The sequence below is a fragment of the Hibiscus syriacus genome, unplaced genomic scaffold (assembly GCF_006381635.1).
Source record: "Hibiscus syriacus cultivar Baekdansim isolate YM2019G1 unplaced genomic scaffold, ASM638163v2 tig00110156_pilon, whole genome shotgun sequence".
Classification (NCBI taxonomy): Eukaryota; Viridiplantae; Streptophyta; class Magnoliopsida; order Malvales; family Malvaceae; genus Hibiscus; species Hibiscus syriacus.
In genome coordinates this window covers 2,026,909-2,050,267 of record NW_024062606.1, presented here as the reverse complement: position 1 = coordinate 2,050,267, position 23,359 = coordinate 2,026,909, and the positions used below count along the sequence as shown (strand labels likewise).

Here is a 23,359-nt window from a genome sequence, read left to right as displayed (position 1 = left end):
TTTGATAGAATATATAAATATTGAGGATTAAATGTGTAATTATACTAATTTTATTAATTGCCATGTCAACACTTCCGTTAGATGTTAATGGCAAGTGGCCTGATTGAATGCATTTAAATAGATGGGTGACCTGATTGACAAAAATTCAAAAATGGTGATTAAAATGTAAAGGGGCTATAGTTTGATGATCATTGGTATAATTTACCCTTTAATTTTTATGATATATCATTTGTACCATGTATGTCTATCCATTCTTGAATTTGCCTTGGATGAAGTAGAGCGAGGCACATAACATGTCTTGGTAAATGAGGTACATTGTGAATTGGACATGTGAACTTCTATTTTGGCCCATGACTTTAGTTAATAAAGGCATTGGGCCTAATGGGTTAGAAAAGCCCATATTGCAGCCCATCAGCAGTGGATAATATCCTTAGTGATAGAATGGTGTTATAATAATAAATTTAACTATTAATATTTATATGTTTTCACTTTAATATTTATTTATCTTAGGCTAATTTACTATCAATTTAATCAAGAAAAAATATTAAAAATTTAAATTTAACTGAAAAATTTGTTATCAAATGTAAACATTTCTTTCTATAAAAGATAGATGTCTTATTTAACCAAATAGAATAAACTAAATTGAGAGAATTTTTCTTGTCTTTGAAATATTTAATTCAAATTAATCATTTAATAAATTAAATACAAATAATTAAATTTAAGATAAATTATATATTTAGTATCTAAATTATCAGTTTTGATTTATTTTAGTAATTAAACTTTTAATTTTTTTAAATCATTCATAACTTTTAGTTTTATTTTATTTTTAGTACACACCGTTTAAAACTTAACATGTTTATTACCTAAACTTTCAGTTTTGGTTCATTTTAGTACCTAAACTTTAATTTTTTTAAAATCATACCTAACGTTTAGTTTTGATTTCATTTTAGTACCCACCGTTTAAAACTTAGCACGTTTAATATCTAAACTATCACTTTTGATCTGTTTTAGTATCTAAACTTTCAATTTTTTACAAAACTTAACGTTAACATTTTGAATATGACACTAAAATAAAATAAAAACTAAACTCTAGGTATGATTTTGAAAAAAATGAAAGTATAGAAACTAAAAAATGCTAAAACTGATAGTTTAGATACTAAATTCGTAGTTTACCCTTAATTTAACAACATTGCAGACATGCACAGAAGCCGGATTTCAATCCGATACGGATCAGTTTTTATCCGATCCGGTTTTTTACCATAATAGACAAAAAATCGGTTTATAAAATAACCGGTTCGGATTCTAACCGGTTTGGAGGGCCGAATATCATAACCGGTGTAACCGGTTTCGGTTTGAAAAAAACCAGTTTTTTAAAAAAATCGGTTATAAAAAAAACTGATTTTAATATTATTAAAATTACATCGTCATCAATTGCAACAAAGTTTACGATAATTGAAATACTTAAATACTTCCAAGTTCGATAAATTCAAATACTTGAAAACTTACAAGTTCAATAATTGAAACAAAGTTTACGATAATTGAAATAAAGTTTAAAAATAAACTACATTGTCATCTCTTCTTCATCATCTTCGCCTTCTTCGTTTGGAGGGGATATTCCAAGTTCGACTTCTTCAATGTGTAAGTTTGCTTTCAAATCGGCATCAATTGCATCTTCTAGGGTGGTGATATGTTGCTTCTGAGCCGCTCTATCCAAATAATCCTTCAAACAAATGCATACTTCCACCGACTCGGGACTTAGTCTTGATCTCCGTTGCGATATAACCCTGCCACTAACAGAAAAAACGGATTTCGAAGCTACCGTAGAAGCTTGGACGGTTAGTAAATCACGGGCCATGGCGGCTAGAATTGGAAATTGTGCTTCATTTTCTTTCCACCAAGCCAAAATATCTAAACTTTCAAACTCTTCAAATGTCATTTTTTATAGAAAATCGCATGACATGTAATTTCCCAACTCGCTACTTGGGGTGGTAGTACGTGATCGTTTGGATTGAGAATTTACAAGAGTGTTAAAAGGTGACAAATTTATGTTATTTGGACGTTTACTAGATAATTCCGCATTCGTTCTCTTTTGATCGTGTATTACACTACTTGATCCGTATTTAGTTAAATAAATTGCAAACATGTATCGAAAACATTTGTTAAAATAATTGGTTTTGGACAAAGTTGGGTTCATCATCGGTTAGATTAAAAGCAAATACAATTTGTTTAATTAGTGTTTCAACCCCGTCAACATTTAACGTTGGGTTTAAAGCGGCGACACAAGTAAAAATGAGGGGAATCTCCTTAAAATATTTTAAAAGTTTTTCCTACATTGCAAAGCCAATTTCTTGAAAAACTTCGGTTTCAAATTCAAAGTCATTTAGTCGAGTAGCCAACAAAAATATTTGATTAAGAACCAACGGGCTAGTAGGGTAATAAACACCGGATAAAAAAGTTGTTGCATTTTTAAAAACCCCAAGCAAATCGGTTATTTTGGCTATAGTTTCCCAACTCGAATCCGGATAAATGTTTGAGACATGACCCCTCTCGAAAAGTCGATCGTGAAATGTTTGTAATGCTTCCCTTTGCCTTAAGGCGGTATGCATCATCATCCAAGTTGAGTTCCAACGAGTTGGACAATCCAAATTAGGACCCAAAGCTTTTTTATTAACCGACTTATAAAATCGTTTATAATCATTTAGTATTTTGTTGTTGTTACAAAGAACCAATTTTATTATTGCTTTAAATTCTAATCTAATCGGCTCAATAACCTCCAAATCGGCTTGTACGGATAAATTAATTATGTGTGCAACGCAACGGGTATGAAAAAACGCACCGTCTAAAATCGGTGAAAATAATATTTTCAATCTTGGAACCGCGTTTGTATTATTCGATGCATTATCAAAGGATATAGAAAAAACTTTATTTTCTAATTTATAAAGACAAATTACCTTTTTTAAAAGTGTAAATAAATTAGCACCGGTATACGGCTCACCGAATAATTCAAACGCGATTGTTCTTTTCATCATTTGTCAATTATCTAGATATAACCAATGTGCCGTAACGGCTAAAAAATAATTTTCGGTATTATGAGGGGAACTCCAAACGTCACATGTAAGCGACACACCATAACGATGTTCTTGGAATCCTAAAATCATTTTTTCCCTCGCCGTACGCCACATTTTTATAGCATCTCTTCTAAGGGTAATACGACTTACTTGAGTATAACGTGGTTGCATTAGTTGTTAAATTGTTGCCGTGAAATATTCATCATCAAAGTGGTCGAACGACAATGCTTTTGTAATCACGAACTTTGTAAACGCTTCTCGTAATTTTTCGTTGTCGTAAACAAAAACACCACCTTGCGGTGTAAGATTCGATTGACTTGGATCCGATCTTGAGCGAAGTGCCTTGCATGATTTTGTCAAATAATTCTTCAACGTTGTGTTTCCTTCCGGTGCAAGCAACTTTAGACAAAGTTTACAACGTGTCCTCCTCGAGCCATTTAACATCTCACATAAATCGTAGTGATCCCAAATATCTTTGTTTCGAGTGTGTTCGATCACTCTCGCGACTTCAAGGTTTTCCCCGACGGAAGATTCAGCCGTGTTACTCATGATGAACAAAAAATTATAAAAATAAGATTTGAAAGATGTTTAGGTGTTGTGTAATAAGATTTGAGAAAGTTATAATCAACCAAATACATCCCCAACCTATTTATACATGTTTAGGGTGGTAAAATAATAATTTTTTAAAGAAAAAAAGGTCAAAAACAGTAAAAAAAAAAAAAACCCTAACGATTAATTTTTTTAAATCCAGACCGATTTTTTCTGGATAAAAACTAATTTTTTATCCTGTAAAAAAATCAGTCTAAGTTTTTTTTTAAATAGATTAAAATAACCGATTTAAAAAAATCTGATCCGATAAAAAAAATCATTTTTTTTTAAATTCAGTTTCAGATATTTTTTAAACAAAATCGAATATTCGATTTTTTTTTATGAACTTCTAATTGCGAGTAATATGTGGTGCGCGGCACTTGTTCAATCCTATTAAGCGGCTCTCTCTTCCACAAAAATTATCTGAAATAACTGCCACTGTAAGAACAAGCCCTAAAATGGAAAAAGAAATATCATGAACTAAAGTACAAAGCAAACTAGTGGTCTAAATTTGAAGCCGATTCGTGCAAGCTTCAGTGTCTGTTTCTACTCTTTCTGCAAGCATCCCAGCTTTGCCTACCTTTTCTCTAAAGGCATGGCCTCCGTTGCATACGGTGGAGCTGCAATCGGCCTTATCAACAACCCTTGCAACTCCCAGAAGCTTATAAAACACTCATCTCCATCTCCTTTTCTCGGCAAGAAGTTCAAACTCAAGCTCTCCTCGAAACCCAACCTCTCGATTCCTAAAACGACCGGAGTTCTGTTCTTGAAAGCTGAACTGATCGATGCGGCCCGTGAACTGTTTGTGGGAGTTGGGGTGGGTTTGCCATGCACTGTCATGGAGTGTGGTGATATATATAGAAGCACTTTGCCTAAGCCCGACGGGTTGACCCTAACCGTGCCTGGTGCTATGTTGGCTTTGGGTGCTCTGTCTTATCTCTGGGCGACTCCAGGTGTGGCTCCTGGGTTTTTCGACATGTTTGTTCTTGCTTTTCTTGAGAGGCTGTTTAGACCGTCTTTCAAGAAGGTGAGTTCTGAGTGAATATCATATCGAATTCTGGGGTTTAGATTTTTCAATGGGAGATTTATTTTATAGTAACAAAGCGGTTGTTTCTGGCTTTGCAGGATGATTTTGTTTTGGGAAAGAAGCTGGGCGAGGGTGCTTTTGGCGTCGTCTATAAAGTTTCATTGGCTAATAAGAAGCCTAATTCAAAGGTAAGGCTGCGTGTTTGATGACCAATTTATTAACTTACTATCTGAATTGGGATGCTAAGCTCCTGAATTTTGCTGCTTTCGTTACTAAGTAGTTTAAGATAATGTTGAATCTGCGCGTTTGATGCTTGTACCCTGGAAATTACAAATTCCCTTATAATTTAGGTATTTTCTTTGTATTTTATACTTGTAATCTAATTTCGCATCCCTAGCAGAAATTTTACGTCCGTCCCTGAAACTGGTCATATGCATGGTTAACGCATGACTCTTGAATCTTGATGGGTGACTGAATAGGCTCTTTGTATGTTTCAAGTAGTGGGATTGAATATGGGATGTCAACTGTTAACAAATTGAAGGGTTTCTTTTTGTCATTGTCAGAAAGAGGGTGACCTGGTAGTGAAAAAGGCTACTGAATATGGTGCGGTGGAAATATGGATGAATGAGCGTGTGCGAAGAGCTTGTGCCAACAGTTGTGCTGATTTCCTATATGGCTTCCTTGAGGTCTTCGTTTTCATTGCCTACTCTCAATAGAAAAATTTTAGTTTGATTTTTGAGACTATGACAATTCATCTTTTGTCTCTTCATACTGAAATTGTTATCTTTAAAACATCATCCAGGGCTCCTCAAAGAAAGGAGGAGAATATTGGCTTGTATGGCGATTCGAGGGGAAGGCCACACTTTCGGATTTGATGCAGAGCAAAGAGTTTCCCTACAATGTACCTGCTTTCTCTGATCATCTTTTCTCAGACAATTCTGCCCTCTTCTGTAACTTTGTTTATATAGTTCTGTAGGTGGATGGTTAGATTATTAGGCCATTTGAAATAACCTTTGAATGTTAACTGCTTCTCTCGTTAATGACCGCCTTATGGATCATCACTTTATCGAACTTCACTTTAGCCTTTCAATGGCTAACTCTATTTGTTTAATATCAGGTAGAAACAATGATACTTGGGGAGGTCCAGAACTTGCCCAAGGGCTTGGCAAGGGAAAATCAAATCATCCTAACTATCATGAGACAGATCTTATTTGCCTTGGATGGTCTTCATTCAACAGGAATTGTGCACAGGGATATTAAGCCCCAGAACATCATCTTCTCAGAAGGTAAGCTTTACTTACTCGGATAAAATTTTCGAATTCAAAAATTCCTAGATTAATTATTTTTCTGTTTCAAAACTCGAGTAGGCTCTCGTACGTTCAAAATCATCGATCTTGGAGCTGCGGCAGATTTGAGAGTGGGCATCAACTACATTCCAAAGGAATTTCTTTTGGATCCAAGGTAATTTCATATCTATAAGAAACTTGGATATTTGATTGTGGACTGATGTTTAATTGTGACAAGTATTATCAAAATTGGTTATCATTGTCATCCATGGCTGTTAGGGCTTTAAAGAGAGAATAGGCTTTGATCCACGACATGCATAACCATCACTTGCCTGAAGAACTGAAGAATTCGTTTAGCCTTTGCATTCATTTCATGATATGTGCATACATATCAAACAATATGATATTGCAGCACTGTCAGATCATGGACCTTAATTAAGGAGATACATCATTGATTTTAACAGCACAAGAACTTCACTAAGTTTGATCGAGTATCAAAAAATTTCAAGCTCAAAAGTTAACAGAAATACTCCTATAATTTAGCTTTTGCATAGAAAGATCAACTGACACCAATTATCCATATTACTTGGTTCTAAAGTAATGGCGATCTAACAAAGAAGCAGAAATTAAGGGCAGAGTAGGTGTCATAAGGGTGGTGGGGGAAAGGGTTCTTTTATGGTTTTGCATTTGAAATGAGTGAACTGCAACAAATTTCTTAGATATGCTGCGCCGGAGCAATATATCATGAGTACACAAACTCCTTCTGCACCCTCTGCGCCAGTGGCAACTGCACTTTCCCCTGTTCTATGGCAGGTTTGTTCCCCAGTAGATTCTCCCATGTTTGTTATTACTGTCTGCTTTCATCTACACAGAATTTTGTTGTTATCTGCTAACAGATGAATCTGCCCGATCGGTTCGATATCTATAGTGCTGGTCTCATTTTCCTTCAAATGGTGAGTGTAGGATAATGCTGAAGTCATCTTTACTATTGTGTTTTTTTCTTGAAGACCTTTCAATGTTAATGCTAAACCGATGCTGAAAGCAGATATAGAGGTTAATACCATCCAAACTGTTTTCTTCTAACAGGCATTTCCATCGTTAAGGACAGATAGTGCATTGATTCAATTCAACCGTCAGCTAAAGAGGTGTGATTATGACTTGGTTGCATGGAGGAATACCGTCGAGCCTCGTGCAAGCCCTGACCTCCGGAAGGGCTTTGAGCTACTGGATTTAGATAATGGGATATGTTGGGAACTTCTTACATCGATGGTTCGCTACAAAGCAAGGCAAAGAATTAGTGCAAAAGCAGCATTGGCTCACCCTTACTTCGACAGAGAAGGACTACTAGCTTTATCATCCGTACAGAATCTGAAGCTACAAGTCTTCAGGGCTACACAGCAAGATTATGGGGAAGCTGCCAAGTGGATAATCAATTTAATGGCGAAATCTGGAACAGAGAAAGAGGGTGGTTTCACAGAAGCACAGCTTCAGGAGCTCAGAGTCTGTATCGAACTTAGTCGATTAAAAGTGCATTTTTTGCAACCATCATTAACTGGATAACCTTCATCGGAGTTCTCATTGTGTAGGATATACAGCCTAAGAAGAAGGTGAGTCCACAGAGAAATGCTCTTGCTTCAGCTCTTAGACTCCAGAGGAAGATTGTTCGAACATTGAACGAGAGCATGGACGAGCTTAGCAGACGCAGTAAAAGCCTATGGTGGAGCAGGTGGATCCCCAAAGAGGAATAGAGTTTGTACATCTATCTACACACACAAATATATCCGAGTTTGTATATGTTTGATGATCAGGAATTTAGCTGGAATACTATAGGAATCTTTTGCATGCACGTGTAAGGGCATTTGTGAATGATAAATTTAGTTGGAAGTATATATGTGTAGTTCTGAATTAACTGAAACTGCTATGAAGCTAGCTGTGCCCTATGCATAATATTCTGAAGATTTGATTGCTTAATATGCACATTGAGCAGATAAAAGAAACCACATCCGTACATGATTAGTAGATTACTAGAAGAACTCTCATGCAAACTTCTTCCTAATTAAGCAAAGTCGGGCATAATTTATTTACTCATCATGTGTAAGCAAATAGGCAACTCCAGCTGTAGCTGAAGGAGAATTGGAAACCATTAGCCATTTGATAGATTCTTCGTCCATCGTTAAAAACCATTTACATTAGAGTTTCGTGATCCGAATTTCGTTTTAATTCGTATAATATGATGATATATACGCATGATATAATATAGTAATGGGTGAGAGGGAAAATAAGTAAATCAATAATGTTGAAGCCAATGGAGGCAATGCCATTTGCAGATCACGACAACTTCACGTGCAACTCTGACCTCCTTGTTCAGTACAACACAACCAAAGGCATTTTATAATTGTGAATTAATGCTGTCGCAGCTGTTGGCAATGCCGACGTAAAGTCACCACTTTATCGATCCGAACCCTGTTTAAAACGCCGTGCGTCCCACACATTAATTTATGTAAACCCTGTCTCTAATCTTAGTTTAATCCCCAAAGCTTTGGGTGCCTAAACAGTCCATATTAATTTATAATAACCATTTTGATCATCTTTCGGGACACAACCTCTGAATTTGACCACAGAGAAAACAACCCTTTATTGGAACCAACTACAGCTTTAAACACAAATGAATTGTATATGAAATTTGGCCATGCACGCCTACAAAGGGAATACAGATCATATAAAGAATTGAATCAGATAGATCAAAACCTTAAAAATAATATTATCGAAGGAGAAAACTACGAATTTTGAAAAATTAATATTCATAGATCATAAAACGTAGATTATTATAATATTTAAAGGACAGCATGCAGAAGTAGAAATGGCATCTTAAAGTGTGGCTCAGAAAAAGAAGGGAGAGAGCTCTTAAACCGATAATGACAGCTTAAAAATCTTAAAGTGATTTGTTAATTAGCAAGGGCTAATGGAAGTTGACGTCTTGAACTGAAATGGGAGGAACACGAGACCAAGCAAGTGGTTCCTTAAATTAATCAGAGCTTTGCTTTTAGATGTTAAGTAAAAAAAAAAGGTTTTTTAATCAATCACTTAATTGGGTTTTGATCTCTTACCTTGCTTATTATTTTAGCACCACAAGGGAATCTATGGTCGGTCATATATAACCTTGAGTCTTGAGTTTTTCTTCTTCCATGTGGGGTGGGGTTACAGGTAATTATAGGAGGTTTTTGTTGAATTTTGATCATCAAACTTCTGGTTTCTGATAGATATTCCCAGCTGTCAAACACTTCACCAGGATGAGATGAACTGAATTCCACCTCTACTACCAAATCTATAAACAATTACGTTAATGTCGGTGCAGTGGGATCTTTCTTCTTATTTGGTCTGCTGCCAACTTTAACATATTTACATACACTGATATCTACTTTCTCGTAATATACAACAAGCAATCTAATCCATTTATATATATTTACCTAAAAAAATCATGTTCTAATTTTTATATCTTTTATCATTAGAAACGATAATAATTCTAAATGTACTGTTAATCAACTAACAATGCAATTAATCATGTCCCTACATATACAGATGATCTTAAATTAGAATCAAGAAGCTAAGGTGTGCTCACTATCAAACGTCAAGTCTTTAATATTAATGCATGTATTAAACAAGCGAGTGGACGTTAATTAATATGAATTATCATGTAGGATTCAACTACCTTTTTTAAAAAGAGTAGTTGGTCCCAACAGGAAATGAGGAAGACAGCAATATGGTCTCCTCATCAGCTATGGATAATCTCCTCGTCATCCACGAACTGGGAGAGGAGAGGACAATACCATAAATTATTATGAACAAAGACAAACTTGCTATCTTATTCAAAATTATGGCCGACCCACTGTGCTGCTGGCTCATACCTACAACACCATGGATATAGATAGACTATGACTTGGCAATGAAAACGAGAGAGACAAGTAGGGATATATCAGGCTGATTGACTGGAACGATCATCTTGATTATAGGGAATATATATTTATACTTTTTTTACTTAGATCCAAAATTTTAAAAAGAATATTGATCTCTTTAATCATTAAAATTATTTAATATAAAATTTTACGTTCGTTATTATAAATAAAATAATTAAAGATATAAAATGGAGTGGATGGATTCCCAAAGTGAGAGGGGGACCGGTGGGGTCGGAGAGGAATTGTCGGGTGGGTTAGAGGGCAGTGCACGTTGGCCTTTGGTGCCCATCGCTGGGACTTTATTAGACCAATGTTGCCGGCAGGACCACACCCACCGCCCCCTCTTTCCTCCCTATAAGAAGCCCCACATCTCCATCTCCTCCTTCACTTCACTTCTTCATTTTCCATCTTCATTTCATATTTAATCATCAAAAGGAACAAAGATGAAGATGAGCAGTGCCACCATGGGATCCTCTAAGAGAAGGCTATCATCAAGCAGAGGCCTTGGAGGTGTTCTCCGAGAGCAAAGGGCTAAGCTTTATATTATACGAAGATGCGTTGTTATGCTCCTTTGCTGGCATGATTGAACCCCCGCTCCTTCTACCTACTAGCCATGGAGGATTTGGGGTTTTTTCCCTCTCTTTCTTTCTTCTTATGCTTCTTGTTTTGGTGGGGGTGTAAATACCGGCGGCGGTCGGCAGATGTTATCGGAGAGTTAAAAAAAGGAACAATTTTTGTATGCATTGGCCTAAATATAATTAGATAGCTTGAACCAAAATCCTTAATATTACCTTTTTAGCAAAATTCTTCTTCTTTTTTTACATGTGCTGGTTTCTGTGGCATGAATCAAAATCAACATAACATCATGAGTGCTTCTATATTCCAACAATTTCTCTTTGAATTACAGTTTTGATGGGGTCAAAGCAACTGATCATTTTTCATTTGGATTAAGTGAAATAGAAGTGGAGAGACTCGTAAGCTTTCAGTCACTACAATAACTGATTTCATTGTTATCGTAATTTTCATTTCAACGTCGATCCAAATATACTCTAATTCATTGTCATCGAACATATACTATCTTATATCACCTCATACTGATAAAAATTAAAGAAAATAAAGCTATTGGATAAGCAACTAAAAGTGGTTAAGAGATAAACAAATATCATAGGTGTTCATGATCCTCATGATTCATGGCCGCATAAGATGAAAATGATGGCAGAGTGGCCATTGCAAACTAGTTTAATTGTCCAGTTCTTTTTCCCAAAAACCAGGCTCTAGATTTGATCATATTTTATTAATACTAGCATTAGACAACTAGGTCATGCCCAGGGAAGGAGCTCCCTTAGGGTGAGTTTGGTTGGAGAAATATGAGATTCTCATGGGAATAGAATCCATATTCTCCCGTTTGGTTGGTCGGTTCCCGGTAATCTTATATTACCAATAGTGAATTTTTTGAGATATATTACCGGGAATGTCATTACCTCAATTTCTTTAGGTATTGTTGGATTACCGACGTTTTGGACTAAAATGCCTCTAAATTTTTTTCTTCAAAAATATATTTATTCTGTCATTTAATAATAAAATTCTACGAAAGTTAAATTACAAATTTATTCTTAAACTATTTTAGATTTATAAAAAAAAATCTATAATTAAAATTTTATATGAAGTTTAGGAGTTAAAATAAAAATTTACCCTTAGATTAAACCTTTTTATATTTTCAATTTTGTAAAAAAATATATATACATTTTATGAATTTAAATTTTTTAAAGAAAATATATAAATATTTTTCAACTTGTTAAAAAAACAAATATATAATAAGGGTAATTTGGTCAAATATACATTCTAATAATCTTTTATTCCTTTAACCAAACACGATAATCTTACATTCCTGCTAAACTTACCAATCACAAAATACAACATTCTCAGTAATCCTATTCCCTGGTAATCTTACATTCTCGCTGGTAATCTTACATTTCGTGAACCAAACGCTTATATATTTCATATAATTTTAGTTTAATAGTATTTTAGTTCATGTAAAAATAAATATTTACATTAAAAAATATAAAAAATTATTAAATATTTAATCAAGTAGGGGATCGAACTAACGAATGATAAGTATGTGTTCTCAAATTTTTGGTCTAATTACAATTTAAGTCATTGTAAGTTTAAATATTAGACAAATTAGAAGTTGTCTTTTGAGTTTTGAGTTTTTTTTTTAATTTAGGGTGAATACAAGGTAATATTTGTATAAAGACTTTCAACTATTTGACAATGAGCACTCATACCGCTACATACGTATTTGAACTCGGGACCTCAAGGATAACAACAATCTCTTAATCACTAAGGTCGCTTAATTCATTCTGAATTTCGAGTTTAAATACCTAATAAGTCTTTATATATTTCTTAAATAATCTAATATTTCGATACCTGTCAATATTTAATTTTGAATCCGTCCTGGTCATGCCCTAAAAGAACCTAAATCAAGCTTAGTGGGAGTCATCGAAGACAAAAATTATTCTACTAAACTATTTCAATTTGTTAGGAGGTCTCCATCATAACCCCTTGTTTTATTTTTCTTGTCTTGGACCAAACTACATTAACCCTTGTTATATGAAATTTGTTGTTGATTTTTTTAGGAAATTAAATAAAAATTATATTGAATAGAATTAAAATTGATTTTCCAATTAGATTGGGATATAATACAACTCAACCCAAAACCGCAGACTTTTATCCTTTAATGCAAGGTTTTTAAGTGAAGTTGAGGCGTTTGTGGGTCAAAAGCTGCATGTAAATGAGTTGAATTATTGGACCACAAGTCATAAATAACCTACGTTCACGTGCGCCACCCGAGCGGCAAAGACGGTCCCTCCCTCTGCCTTGTCCTTTTCTTAAACGTGCCATCACTAAAACTTAATCACTCAACAGGTAATCGGGAAAGATGACAATTTACGGAATCCGTTCAGGTGGGCCATTCAGTTAATTGTACGCGGTTAGTTAATTTCAGTTCGGATCGATATAAATTTTATTTAGAATAATTTTTATTTAAGAAGAAAGAGAATACAAAATTACTCACGAGGACTATTGAATCCATGACTTAGAGAGGTAAGGATGTGTAATTAACCGCTTACTCTAAAGATCGATTTAAATTTTAATTTTTTTTTGATTATATAGAATTTATATTTGAATTAAGATTATTGTAATTTTGTCAATGAATAACGAGTAATATTGTTTACGGTAAATGAAAATTAATAATTAAACTAACGATTTGTGATTCATTCATTCTGATTTGGATCGAGTTAAGATCGATTATCCTATAGAGGTATGAGATAGGGTCTTTTGTCTCTCTTTATCCTCGTGTGATACTTTATTATACGTCTTAAGTATTTTATGATTATATATTTATCACATGGTTAAGTTGAATATAGAACTATATAGATTGAGCTTAAACCATTATTAACCTAATATTTTTACTCTATCCAGGTTTAATATGCTCGTATGTTGAGGTTGTGCACTCTCTTTTACAACTTCACATTTTTCATTGATGTTTGTGTTCATCTTGTACTATCTTAAGTTCGACTAGTACAACATGTGCTTAGGGATGGGCATGGGACCAACCCGATTTCATTGAGTCGGGTTTTTTATATATAAAAAAATATAGTTTGTGTTAAGTCGGGTCGGTTTTTTTAAATGTGATGTTTGGTCTGGACGGATTCGGGTTTAAGGTGAAAAATACTCGACCCGACCCGAAAAAATATATAATTTTACTTTATATATTTAGAAATAATTACAATAATACCCTTCCAGATATTTTTTTTCAATTAAGTCACTGTTTTTATTGAATAAAAATAATATTTTTTTTATTATTTTCGGGTCAGATCGGGTTTTTAAGTTATATATCGGGTCGGAGTCGGGTCGGGTGAAATTTTATTTTGGTCGGATCAAATCGGTTCTCAGATGGAAGATTCCTTGTTATCGGGTCGGGTAGACCAAAAATTTGACCCAACCCGACCCATGCTCATCCTTACATGTACTCATCTTACTCTCCTTGAATGTTGGATTTTGAAGTTGATTATAATTTAACAACCGAATATATTCATCTGACGATCAGGAATAGATTGAATGGAATTGGCGAGACAATCACCTTCTAGAAATTTTAAATTATTATAATTTAAGTATTTTTTATTTTTTATTAAAATTATTTTTATTTTTATTAAAATTTTTAAGTTTATCTTTCTTATAATTTTATAAATTCACATCTAATATAAAATCATATATTCGTTCTATTTTAAAATAAAAACATTTAAGTAACAAAAGATATACAAAATTTGAAGTATGGAATTATTAAAAATGCAATATTATGTTGTCGGCCACATTAAAGATAAGATGGGAACAGAATTGGGAGCCAATGTTTTCAAACTCAAGTGGACGGTCTGCCATGACTAGTTTTTAATCGAAGTGATGTACATGCAATAGGAAGTAACCAGGTGAGGTCTATCTATCTAGGGCCATGGTCAACAGACATGAGCCCAGGTGCGCCTCCTTATCCTCGTACCCCACCCAGGTCCCTCCAATCTTATGTTCGAACAATTGGGTCCCTTCTTCATTATTGTTTTGCTCATCACACTTTAAATTCACTGATAATTTGTTTATACAAAAATATATATTATTAATAAGTTTTCTAAGTTCAAACAATAACATCAATAAATTTTATTTCTTTAATAAATAATATATTACATTATAATTATTTCAGACTATATAAAACAATCCTACATATTCTAATGAATAAATACGCCTATAAATTATAATTGTCATGATGGAGTTGGTTCGATTGATATGGGTAGGGCTTTAAATGAGACGAGACAGATCGCGAGCTACTCGAGATTGACTCGGTCAAGGCTCGATAAATACTCGGATTGAATGAACCCGACTCGAGCTCGAGCTCGGCTCTAATTCTTAACGAGCCGAAACGAGCTACTTAATACTTGACTCGAAAAGCTCGTGAGCAACTAAAAAATATAATATATTAAGATTTTATTTTTAAAAAAACAAATTATTAATAATATTAACATTTATGTGTTGATTTTTTTAAAAAATAAAGTAAGACTTTCATGTATTTAATGTTTAGGTTCGAGTTCGAGTTTGAGACTTCAATCTATTTAAGTTTAAGATTTTTTTTCATTTCGAGCCTTTTCGAGCTGCTCACTAGCTTCAGTTCAGGATTTCAAGTTTGTGTCGAGTCAAACTTTATTTCAGAGTTTTCGAGTCGAGTCGAGATCAACAATACTCGAACTCGACTTGACTAGTTTACACCCCTATATATATGGGGGAGAAACTTTGAAATGTATAATCATATCTTTTGCATGATTTCGATTGTTAACTCAAGGTGAATGGATCGTAGTTTTCTCCTTCAAGTGGGCCAAACAATTATACACATTAATTTTACTTTTATTTCACGTATAAAATTGACACAAACTTTTACATTATATAATATCTTTATATTCGAATTTATCGAGTGTTTTTCTTTTTAAAGATCTCAGATTCTAACAACTGTATTTATAGAGTACGTGTATAATATCTTTACAACCATACATCTAAATGTTTTTCTTTAAATCCTTTCATTAACTATTATGAAAATTTATGTTTAATATGATTTCTCTGTCGTGATAAGATGATGAATTTCTAGCTCGTTATATTCGTTTTTGAGTTGTTTCGGTTTTAATTTTTCTTTACATATAATCTCTTTCTTTTCTTATCATCTCTATCGTAGTCAGCAACTCTAAACTCTTTACCTTCTATAACAACCACCTCAACCTTCAAATTCATGGACTTGCAAAATGGAACAGCATGTGCAGTGCGTACGTAAGCACGATCGACCAAAATTCATCAAAGCTGTAATGAGAACTAGGTGCATGGGAGTGATGTTGTGCAAAGTTGCCCCCCACCAAGATTTCATAAAAAGGATTTGGCTTTTGGTACAATGTTTAAAAGGTTCCCTAAACATCTCATCAATCTCATTCCGATGTTGAAATCAATATGCAATAACCTACTCCATTATATGATCAATACAATATGGTATTTTCTTTGAAATAATTAGGTAGGAGACTGATGGAGAAAATGTCGAAAATCATATTCATTAACTTACTCCATTATATTTGGTGCTTATTAACTAAGATACGATAGTCGATATATATTAATAACTAAATAAAAAAGAAGAAGAAGAAAGTACTGATTGATGTGTCAAATCTGTGTACATGAAATAGACATTTTCGGGTGCTTCATAGTTTCCTGTCTCCTTGATTTTAATATTCAGACAAAATAATAATAAAATATAGTTTCTCATAATGAGGATATTCTGGTTATGGCTGATCAATATAATTTCGGTTATGGGAAAGTTATTTTTGGTTCTTTTAGTCTACAAAACATGGATTAGGGTTCCTTAATTACATGTATAACTACACAAGTCAAGTGAACAAGTTAGATTTGATTCGAGTCAATTATAAGTTTAAATTCAGATTGATCGAACTAGATTATGTTTTGTTTAACAACTGATATTTAATCTATTAATCGATTAATCTATGATCGGATATTGTATAGACTCATTATGGAAACAATCCTCCTTACCTAGGATGATCCATTCACAACGTCAGAATTTACTTGAAGAATCTAATACTTTATCCTACTAAACTAATCAGTTCTTGGTATAAGTTGGATTTTAAAGTCCATGTCAAAATTGAATGGTTTAGTTATAACTGTTTAGGGTTTTAACTATGAGAAGAGCTGTTGAGATGAAGAGTGGGATGTCTTTGTTCATTGATAAAAACTACTCGATCCTTTGGCTTTCCGCTCTTGCAAATTACAATAATGGAAGCCTTTTGGTTAAAAAACAACAACTTGAAATGCTTGGACAAAGTATTGACCTTAGCCAAAACCAGCATGTTACCGATGGTTACTGGCCAGGTTGTTGTGGTCCTTCATGTCTGTTCTTCAGTTTGCATCATGGCATTCCACGAGTTCAATATGCCCTGGGTTATATATTCGGAAATTCTTCAAAAGACACCCTTGTGGCCCATTTTCAAGGCTCATGTGTTGTGCTCAACAAATCTTTAATGGCAGACCTGCCTCGGACACCCTATGTAAGTGCCATACACTCTGCGGTGCCTTACGACGAGCTGCCAGACAACACGGGACTGTTGCAGAGGGTCATGTTATAATCTAGCTTTCACAAAAGCAATCATGCTCCCTAAAGAACATATTTGGGACCTTTTTGATCAGATTTTTTATAGGCAGGCTGCAGGCATGGTGGTCTCTTCTCTAAGCCATTTCAATCCAACTTTCAATATATGATCTGTAAAGCTCGACAGGTTCATGAACCTTTCACTCATCTGAGTGTGTGATGATGCCTTATCGGCCTTGGTTGATCGTGACTACCCCTATTGATTGAATAGGTCCACACGGCATTGAATTCAAATTGTCATGACAATCTTTCACCAAACAATCAAGAGATGAGGAAATTTCTCTGTTGCACAAATATAGTGTATGTATGCATGTATGGATGCATGCATGGATCTTCCTCCCATTGCCCTATGTTTTCCGTCCAATCTGCTAAATGGTCCTCTGGTTTTACTAATGTTAGGGCGGAATTTAACGTTCGTTTTCTGGTTTTACTGGTGAGTTCGAAATAGTTCATTCGGCCAACAATTAGTCAGCTGCATGTTCTGCATCTATAAACCAAAGGAATCAGCATTTACTAGGAAGCAAACTCGTTAGCAATTTATAAAACAGACAAACATCGTTCGTAACAACGTCTTCGATCCGTGGTTCAAACAGAAGGGATGCATTCAAGTTCTAGGAAGAGCAACCTCCACAAGGTTGAGTATCTCGACCAATACTAAACATGGTTCAAGCTTCCCACCAAAATTTACAGTAGAGATAGCCCCAAAATAATGAAAGATTGATAAGGTAAAGTTTTCGCAAAATATTCTACAACGTGCTTCTCCATGATTCATGACACGTATTCAGTCAGTCACCTTTGCTCCAACCCCAAGCAATATAGCTATCCTGTGATGCAAAGTCCTACAACAACAGTTAACAAGTTCATTTTAACAAGGATATGTTGACCAAATAGTAAAACAAGTTAGGAAAGGATATAACGTACAAGCTGACTCAGGCGGAACTCTGGTGGTGTATCGAGTTCTATGTTTGTTGGGTCATCATCTTCAAGGTTTTGAAACTCCTCCAGATCCTTCTTGAGATGTTCTGCTCCCAGATGAGCATAATCAGAAAGACGGGGATTGCAATCTGGTATTCCATCATTATCATTAGCATCCCTCTTTGGTGACTGGCTCTGAAGGAGCTCATCACAAAGAGAGAGCCCTTCCACTAGCTGTTGTGAATCCAACAAAAACTGTGATTCACCATCCCACCATTTTGAATCTTCCTCGGCATGATTATCATTGTCATTATTATCATCATTATCTAACATCTGGTTATCATGGTTTTCTTGACCAGGTAGCTCAACGTGACTGGAATTTTCACATTCAGCTTGAACTTCATCGGCATGATTATCATTGTCATTATTATCATCATTATCTAACATCTGATTAGCAAGGTTTTCTTGACCAGGTAGATCATCTTGACTGGAATTTTCACATTCAGCTGGAACTTTTTCAACATACTGCATTGTAGGATGCTTTGCTGAAAAATCCTGAGAGAAAGAGAACATCAGAACCTCTTTCAATATGGCCACTTACATCACACAGAGCAAATGAATGCATTACCTCTACCGGTTAATAACCACAATTCGTCACATTACAAATCTCTTAACAAACAATTTTTGTATACTATAGGGAAATAGAAATAATGCCAAAGCACTGACATAAGCTTCTTGACTGAGGAAAGGTAACTGCAGAGAATATGGTCTGAAATATAAGCCTACTGCTTCAAGTAGACAAAATGCAGTCCATGGATGATTACATGGCCGATAGCTAGGAAAACAATAACAAGATATTACCTGAGCAGGGGGGTTGATGCAAGAAACTGCATAGTCCTGTCCTTGGTCATATTCGTGGCATTGCCTCCCTGTTCGTGGAGGGTCAGGTGTCACAGACTTGGGAGTCACAGGATCTACTTTAACAGTCACTGAATCAGTCATTTCAGGTAAATCCGGCTCAGTTTTATCACCCTGTTTGGTTTGTTGCTGTTGCTGCTGATGAAATATTTTAGAAATAACGTACTCCCCGTCTTTTTCATCCTCCTCAGTTCCTAGATGATATTGGTGCATCACCCAGTTAGTCTTCTCCGCTTTTCCACCTTTGGCCGGGGTAATATACAGAACCATAATCTTCTTGCATCCTCTTTGAACACCATCCAACAACACTGGTTTTGTCCTACCAGTCTTATGCCAGCGGACATCACCAAAATCATCTCCATGGATCTTTCGACGTTTCCGTGTTCCAGTATTGTAAGCTTTGATAGCTCGATGAAAGAAGTGGGACACACTTCCATCTTCCCTAACCCCTAAAGTTTCAATTTTTTGAATTAATGCTAGTAAAAAAAGATGCTTAAAGAAAAGAGTAGGGAATATCATTAATCCTAACCAACCTGGTAATTTTTGGGGATGTGTATAACAGATACCATCATCATTTTCAATGGTTGGAATAAATTCATTAATGAAAGGATGGGGTTTTGAATCTTCCACACCAACTTTTGTAAGTAAATGCCATATGATCTCTTGATCAGATGGATCAAATTTGACACCTCGAGGTAACCCTGGCCATTCTTGATTCACCTAGAAACACACACCTTTAGTTTCTGAGTACATTACATGTATCAATTCCCTAATGTTCATGGTTATGAACATTAACCAATATCATAATATTTATGGTTATTAGTAAGTCAAGCAAGAAAATTATCACTTTAACAGTGAAATCAGAACATCACGAGTATTGTTATATGTCCATGAAAACACTTATACTTGGACTTATGATTTCCAAAACAGTTATAATCCACAATATCTCCAACTTTTCATTGAATATAATTGGTATATTAGTAATAAGTCTAGACATCTAATACTAGACACAAACCACATTGCAAGTAAATATCTATATAGATAATTGTAAGACAAAATTTAGCTCCGGTGAGATTAGGATTTGCCAAGATAAAGCAGGGCAAGTAGTTGCAAAACAGAGTTCCTAGCCTGACCGTTGGAAGAGATAGGCGGATGACCTACTTCTGATGCCATATGTAAAAAATTCTTAGCTTCTATAAAGTATAAAGTAGCAGTTTAAGACAATGGCAATTTAACATTTCGTTTTATTGCTTATATCATGTTAAGGTAACCATATGAACCTCGAGAAAGGCCCTGGACAACTATTATAAACTCAATCAGCACAGACAGATATAAGCTTGCTCAACCAATCTCTTTTAGGTACCGAAAACATATAACATAGAGCAATGGAAAAAGAAACTTATACATCACTATTGTCAATAATATGATGGCAATTAGGACAAGATCTGGTAGGGTTGCTTTTCCATGTCGCCCTTTCAGGATCAGATGCACTCCTGATTTTTGTTGCAATCCTGTTACCATCCACCAACCATGTTCTGCATAAAGCATCCAAAAATGAGAAAAAGACGCCACTATTAGTAGTTATGTTATCTATGTCTGTTAAATTTATCGAATAAAAAACCCAGAAAATCCAACATCATCTATATCTGTTACAGTAATCGAATACAAAAAAAAAAAACTAGTCATAAACAAACAATTTGAATGTATTAACCACTGCCCATACTTGCTAGAAAATACCCAGAAAATCAATAAATATGTTTTTTTTTTCAAAAAGGGGGAATTTTAGCTAAGGGTCCAAAGTTGATATAAGGAACTGGTATAAGTACCCAAAGTAATCATTTTTCTTCACAACAGCAAAAGAGAAACGGATGCTAGTCAACTTACCCAGCCATGGATCAATTCTCTCTCGGCTTTCAGTTCTGGTGAACAGGGATTACGAATATTCTACAGAAATATCAACTATTTGTTTCTAAATTTAAAACCGGATAGTGGATTACTACCACTGTTGTGCCTTTTTTTCTGCTTTAGAAATTAAAGAAAAAAACATCTGCAGATAATTAATGGAGGTTTTGTTCTTTAGAATTTTAAAAGAAAAAAGAAATGAAAGTTGTGAAGAGGTTGGTGAAGTGCAGGATTCTATGCGATGCTTTAAAAGAACTTCCGTTGACTATCAACGCCCATCATTACTGCCATTGTTAAGACTTGAAAAGCTTCCTTTTTATTGTGGCTTAATAGTTAATTCCTTCATTATTTTAGCTTACAGTTTAACCCTCGTACTATTTTCCTCTCATCCTTATACGATCATTTTAACCAATCACTTGATTCTAGATGCGGTGAATATTAAAAAATTGGTAAAAAGTCACTTGAAGTCCCTGAACTTTCCTAAAAAATCACAAATTTTATGTGAAAAACTCCTAAATAATATAGAGTGAAAACTACGGGCAAAGGTAGAATAATTTCACTATCGAAAAATAGAAATTATAACTTCTCTCGATCTAATAAAGAGAAAACAATGATAATTCTCTCTTTATAAAAAAGAGAAAAGAACTTTCAATAAAATTTTCTAATTTCTCTAGTATTGGGAGAAAACTAGAATGATTTGGGATGATTTTAAAGCTAAATGAGTTAAAGTATTTATATTTAAAGCTTAAGGTCTAATCTTATAAATACTCTAAAATACATATACCAATTTTTCAACCAAATTACAACAGTAAATTTTGAATTTTACTGTGCCAAATTCGGTGCATTAACGCACCGAAAATTGGCCACTTTTTTTTTTACTTTCAACATCTAGTGATCCGAAAATTATTGCAACTTTCACAGATCACTGGAACAAGTCTTACCCCTGTTCTCCACCTCAAATCACAATCGAATCTACAAATTTGATAACATATTTTTTTTAGTAAATTTATGATTCCCAACACTGAAGTTATGAGCGAGTCTTTGTTATTATGAATAAGTTTTAATTATCAAAATTGTGGAAATAAAATGGAAACAGGGGAAGCGGCGATATATTTGGGGAAGAAAATATACGAAAAAGGGTAAATTGATATTTTATCTATGAATTATTTTGGGTTTACAAAAAAAAACCCATGATTAGTAATTTATCTCTGAAACAAAAGTGGCATTTGTGTAATTTACCCTTTAAATAAAATGGATTAACTACAGTCTTTGTCCCTAAAGTCTCTAAAGTTTTTGAAATTGAAAATTTTTAGAGTTTAGTGACCAAAATAGAAGGGAAAAATAGTTGAGTGATGGATGGTGTAATTTACCCAATTTATGACAACAAGAATTAGTAGAAGGTCAATGACAAAAAGCGTTGGTCAAAGGATTACATTGAGTTCTCTTTTCGAGTTAGAGGGACACATTGATCTAAAAAATAGGACGATGACCACATTGATTTTTTTAAAAGTTCAAGGACCTTGGGTGCCTTTTTGCCAAAATAAATCATGTACCATTTTTTTAAAAAAAAGTCATAAAAATTTTAAAAAATTAAAATATTTTTAAAAAGTATAAAAAATTCAGAATTCATGTTTTGAAACTATATTTAAAAAAATTATAATAGTACGAATAAAATGAGAAAAAAATAATATATGGGTCAAAATAAGAATTAAATTAAGGTATAAGGAGGAAATAGCTATTAAACCTTTTATTTTATTTTTAACAACTTGGGTGATTGATTATGTTGGGCTTGAGATTGAACTTGAGAGAGAGCACAGAACATTGAGATTAAAGCATAAATGGATCATACAACAGTATACTTGTTGGGATGTGCAGCTGGTGTTTCGAGGGTTATAGCATTTCTGGACCCGGACCCATTTGCCATTACCTACCTGCAGTATCCAATAGTAGGCTCAACCATCTCTATTATATAGAAATATCTTTTTTATGACAGGGGAACGCAAACATAAAACACACGTATCTTTGTTTCAATTTATAACTTTTATAAAAAATAATATTTTATTATTATTGAAATTGTTAATAAATTTAAAATGTATTAATATTTTTTTAAACTTGAAACGATATTAAATTTTATTAAAACAAAAGAAGATACAATTTTAACAATGCACTCGATAAAAAAAGAATTTTAGGGACTAAATCCACCCAAAAAAAAAACACTCAAAAGTGCAATATTAGTCGAAACATTCTTTCGAATCTGACGTCCATCATCCATAGTAACTTAATAATTGTCAATAGTACTCCTTTGTCTATATCAAACTAGACGTTTCGGAGATGATGATGGAGTGGCGAGCGAATCGAAACAAACTTACCGGCTGCTTCGCAAACTAGATCTGAATACATTTGCAAACCACCACAAAAGGGAATCTAACCACTGAAAAATATCGACAATCGCAAATCATATACGAGCG

At 34.2% G+C, this 23,359-nt stretch overlaps 3 protein-coding genes across 4 annotated transcripts in view; 2 read left to right on the top strand and 1 right to left on the bottom strand.

The window, feature by feature from the left end:
- Positions 1-4,207: 4,207 nt before the first annotated feature.
- Positions 4,208-23,359, top strand: part of LOC120215985 (serine/threonine-protein kinase STN7, chloroplastic-like) — a 19,992-nt gene continuing 840 nt past the window's right edge. The window contains exons 1-10 of the mRNA XM_039213513.1: positions 4,208-4,683; positions 4,782-4,871; positions 5,247-5,369; positions 5,486-5,584; positions 5,801-5,969; positions 6,051-6,144; positions 6,689-6,782; positions 6,866-6,922; positions 7,056-7,469; positions 7,556-7,736. Of these exons, the coding sequence (XP_039069444.1) occupies positions 4,252-4,683; positions 4,782-4,871; positions 5,247-5,369; positions 5,486-5,584; positions 5,801-5,969; positions 6,051-6,144; positions 6,689-6,782; positions 6,866-6,922; positions 7,056-7,469; positions 7,556-7,717 (1,734 nt within the window). The 5' untranslated portion in view covers positions 4,208-4,251 and the 3' untranslated portion in view covers positions 7,718-7,736. The remainder of the gene's footprint in view (positions 4,684-4,781; positions 4,872-5,246; positions 5,370-5,485; positions 5,585-5,800; positions 5,970-6,050; positions 6,145-6,688; positions 6,783-6,865; positions 6,923-7,055; positions 7,470-7,555; positions 7,737-23,359) is intronic.
- LOC120215990 lies at positions 10,345-10,712 on the top strand. The gene has a single exon (XM_039213518.1). The coding sequence runs from the start codon at positions 10,366-10,368 to the stop codon at positions 10,507-10,509; it is 144 nt and encodes a 47-aa protein (XP_039069449.1). The 5' UTR covers positions 10,345-10,365; the 3' UTR covers positions 10,510-10,712.
- The window catches only part of LOC120215986 (SUPPRESSOR OF GAMMA RESPONSE 1-like), a 22,801-nt gene continuing 17,218 nt past the window's right edge, over positions 17,777-23,359 (bottom strand). Inside the window, exons 2-7 of one of the 2 annotated variants that reach the window (XM_039213514.1) lie at positions 20,874-20,882; positions 20,395-20,524; positions 19,523-19,709; positions 18,933-19,438; positions 18,078-18,626; positions 17,777-17,995 (exon numbers count right to left, since the gene is read on the bottom strand). In XM_039213514.1, the coding sequence (XP_039069445.1) occupies positions 17,942-17,995; positions 18,078-18,626; positions 18,933-19,438; positions 19,523-19,709; positions 20,395-20,524; positions 20,874-20,881 (1,434 nt within the window). In that variant the 5' untranslated portion in view covers position 20,882 and the 3' untranslated portion in view covers positions 17,777-17,941. Of the gene's footprint in view, positions 17,996-18,077; positions 18,627-18,932; positions 19,439-19,522; positions 19,710-20,394; positions 20,525-20,873; positions 20,980-23,359 lie in introns of those variants that run through there. The other variant, XM_039213515.1, reaches the window with a different exon arrangement.

Excerpts from the sequence above, each read along its gene's own strand:
- LOC120215990 (XM_039213518.1), top strand. The coding sequence starts at position 10,366 with ATGAAGATGAGCAGTGCCACCATGGGATCCTCTAAGAGAAGGCTATCA.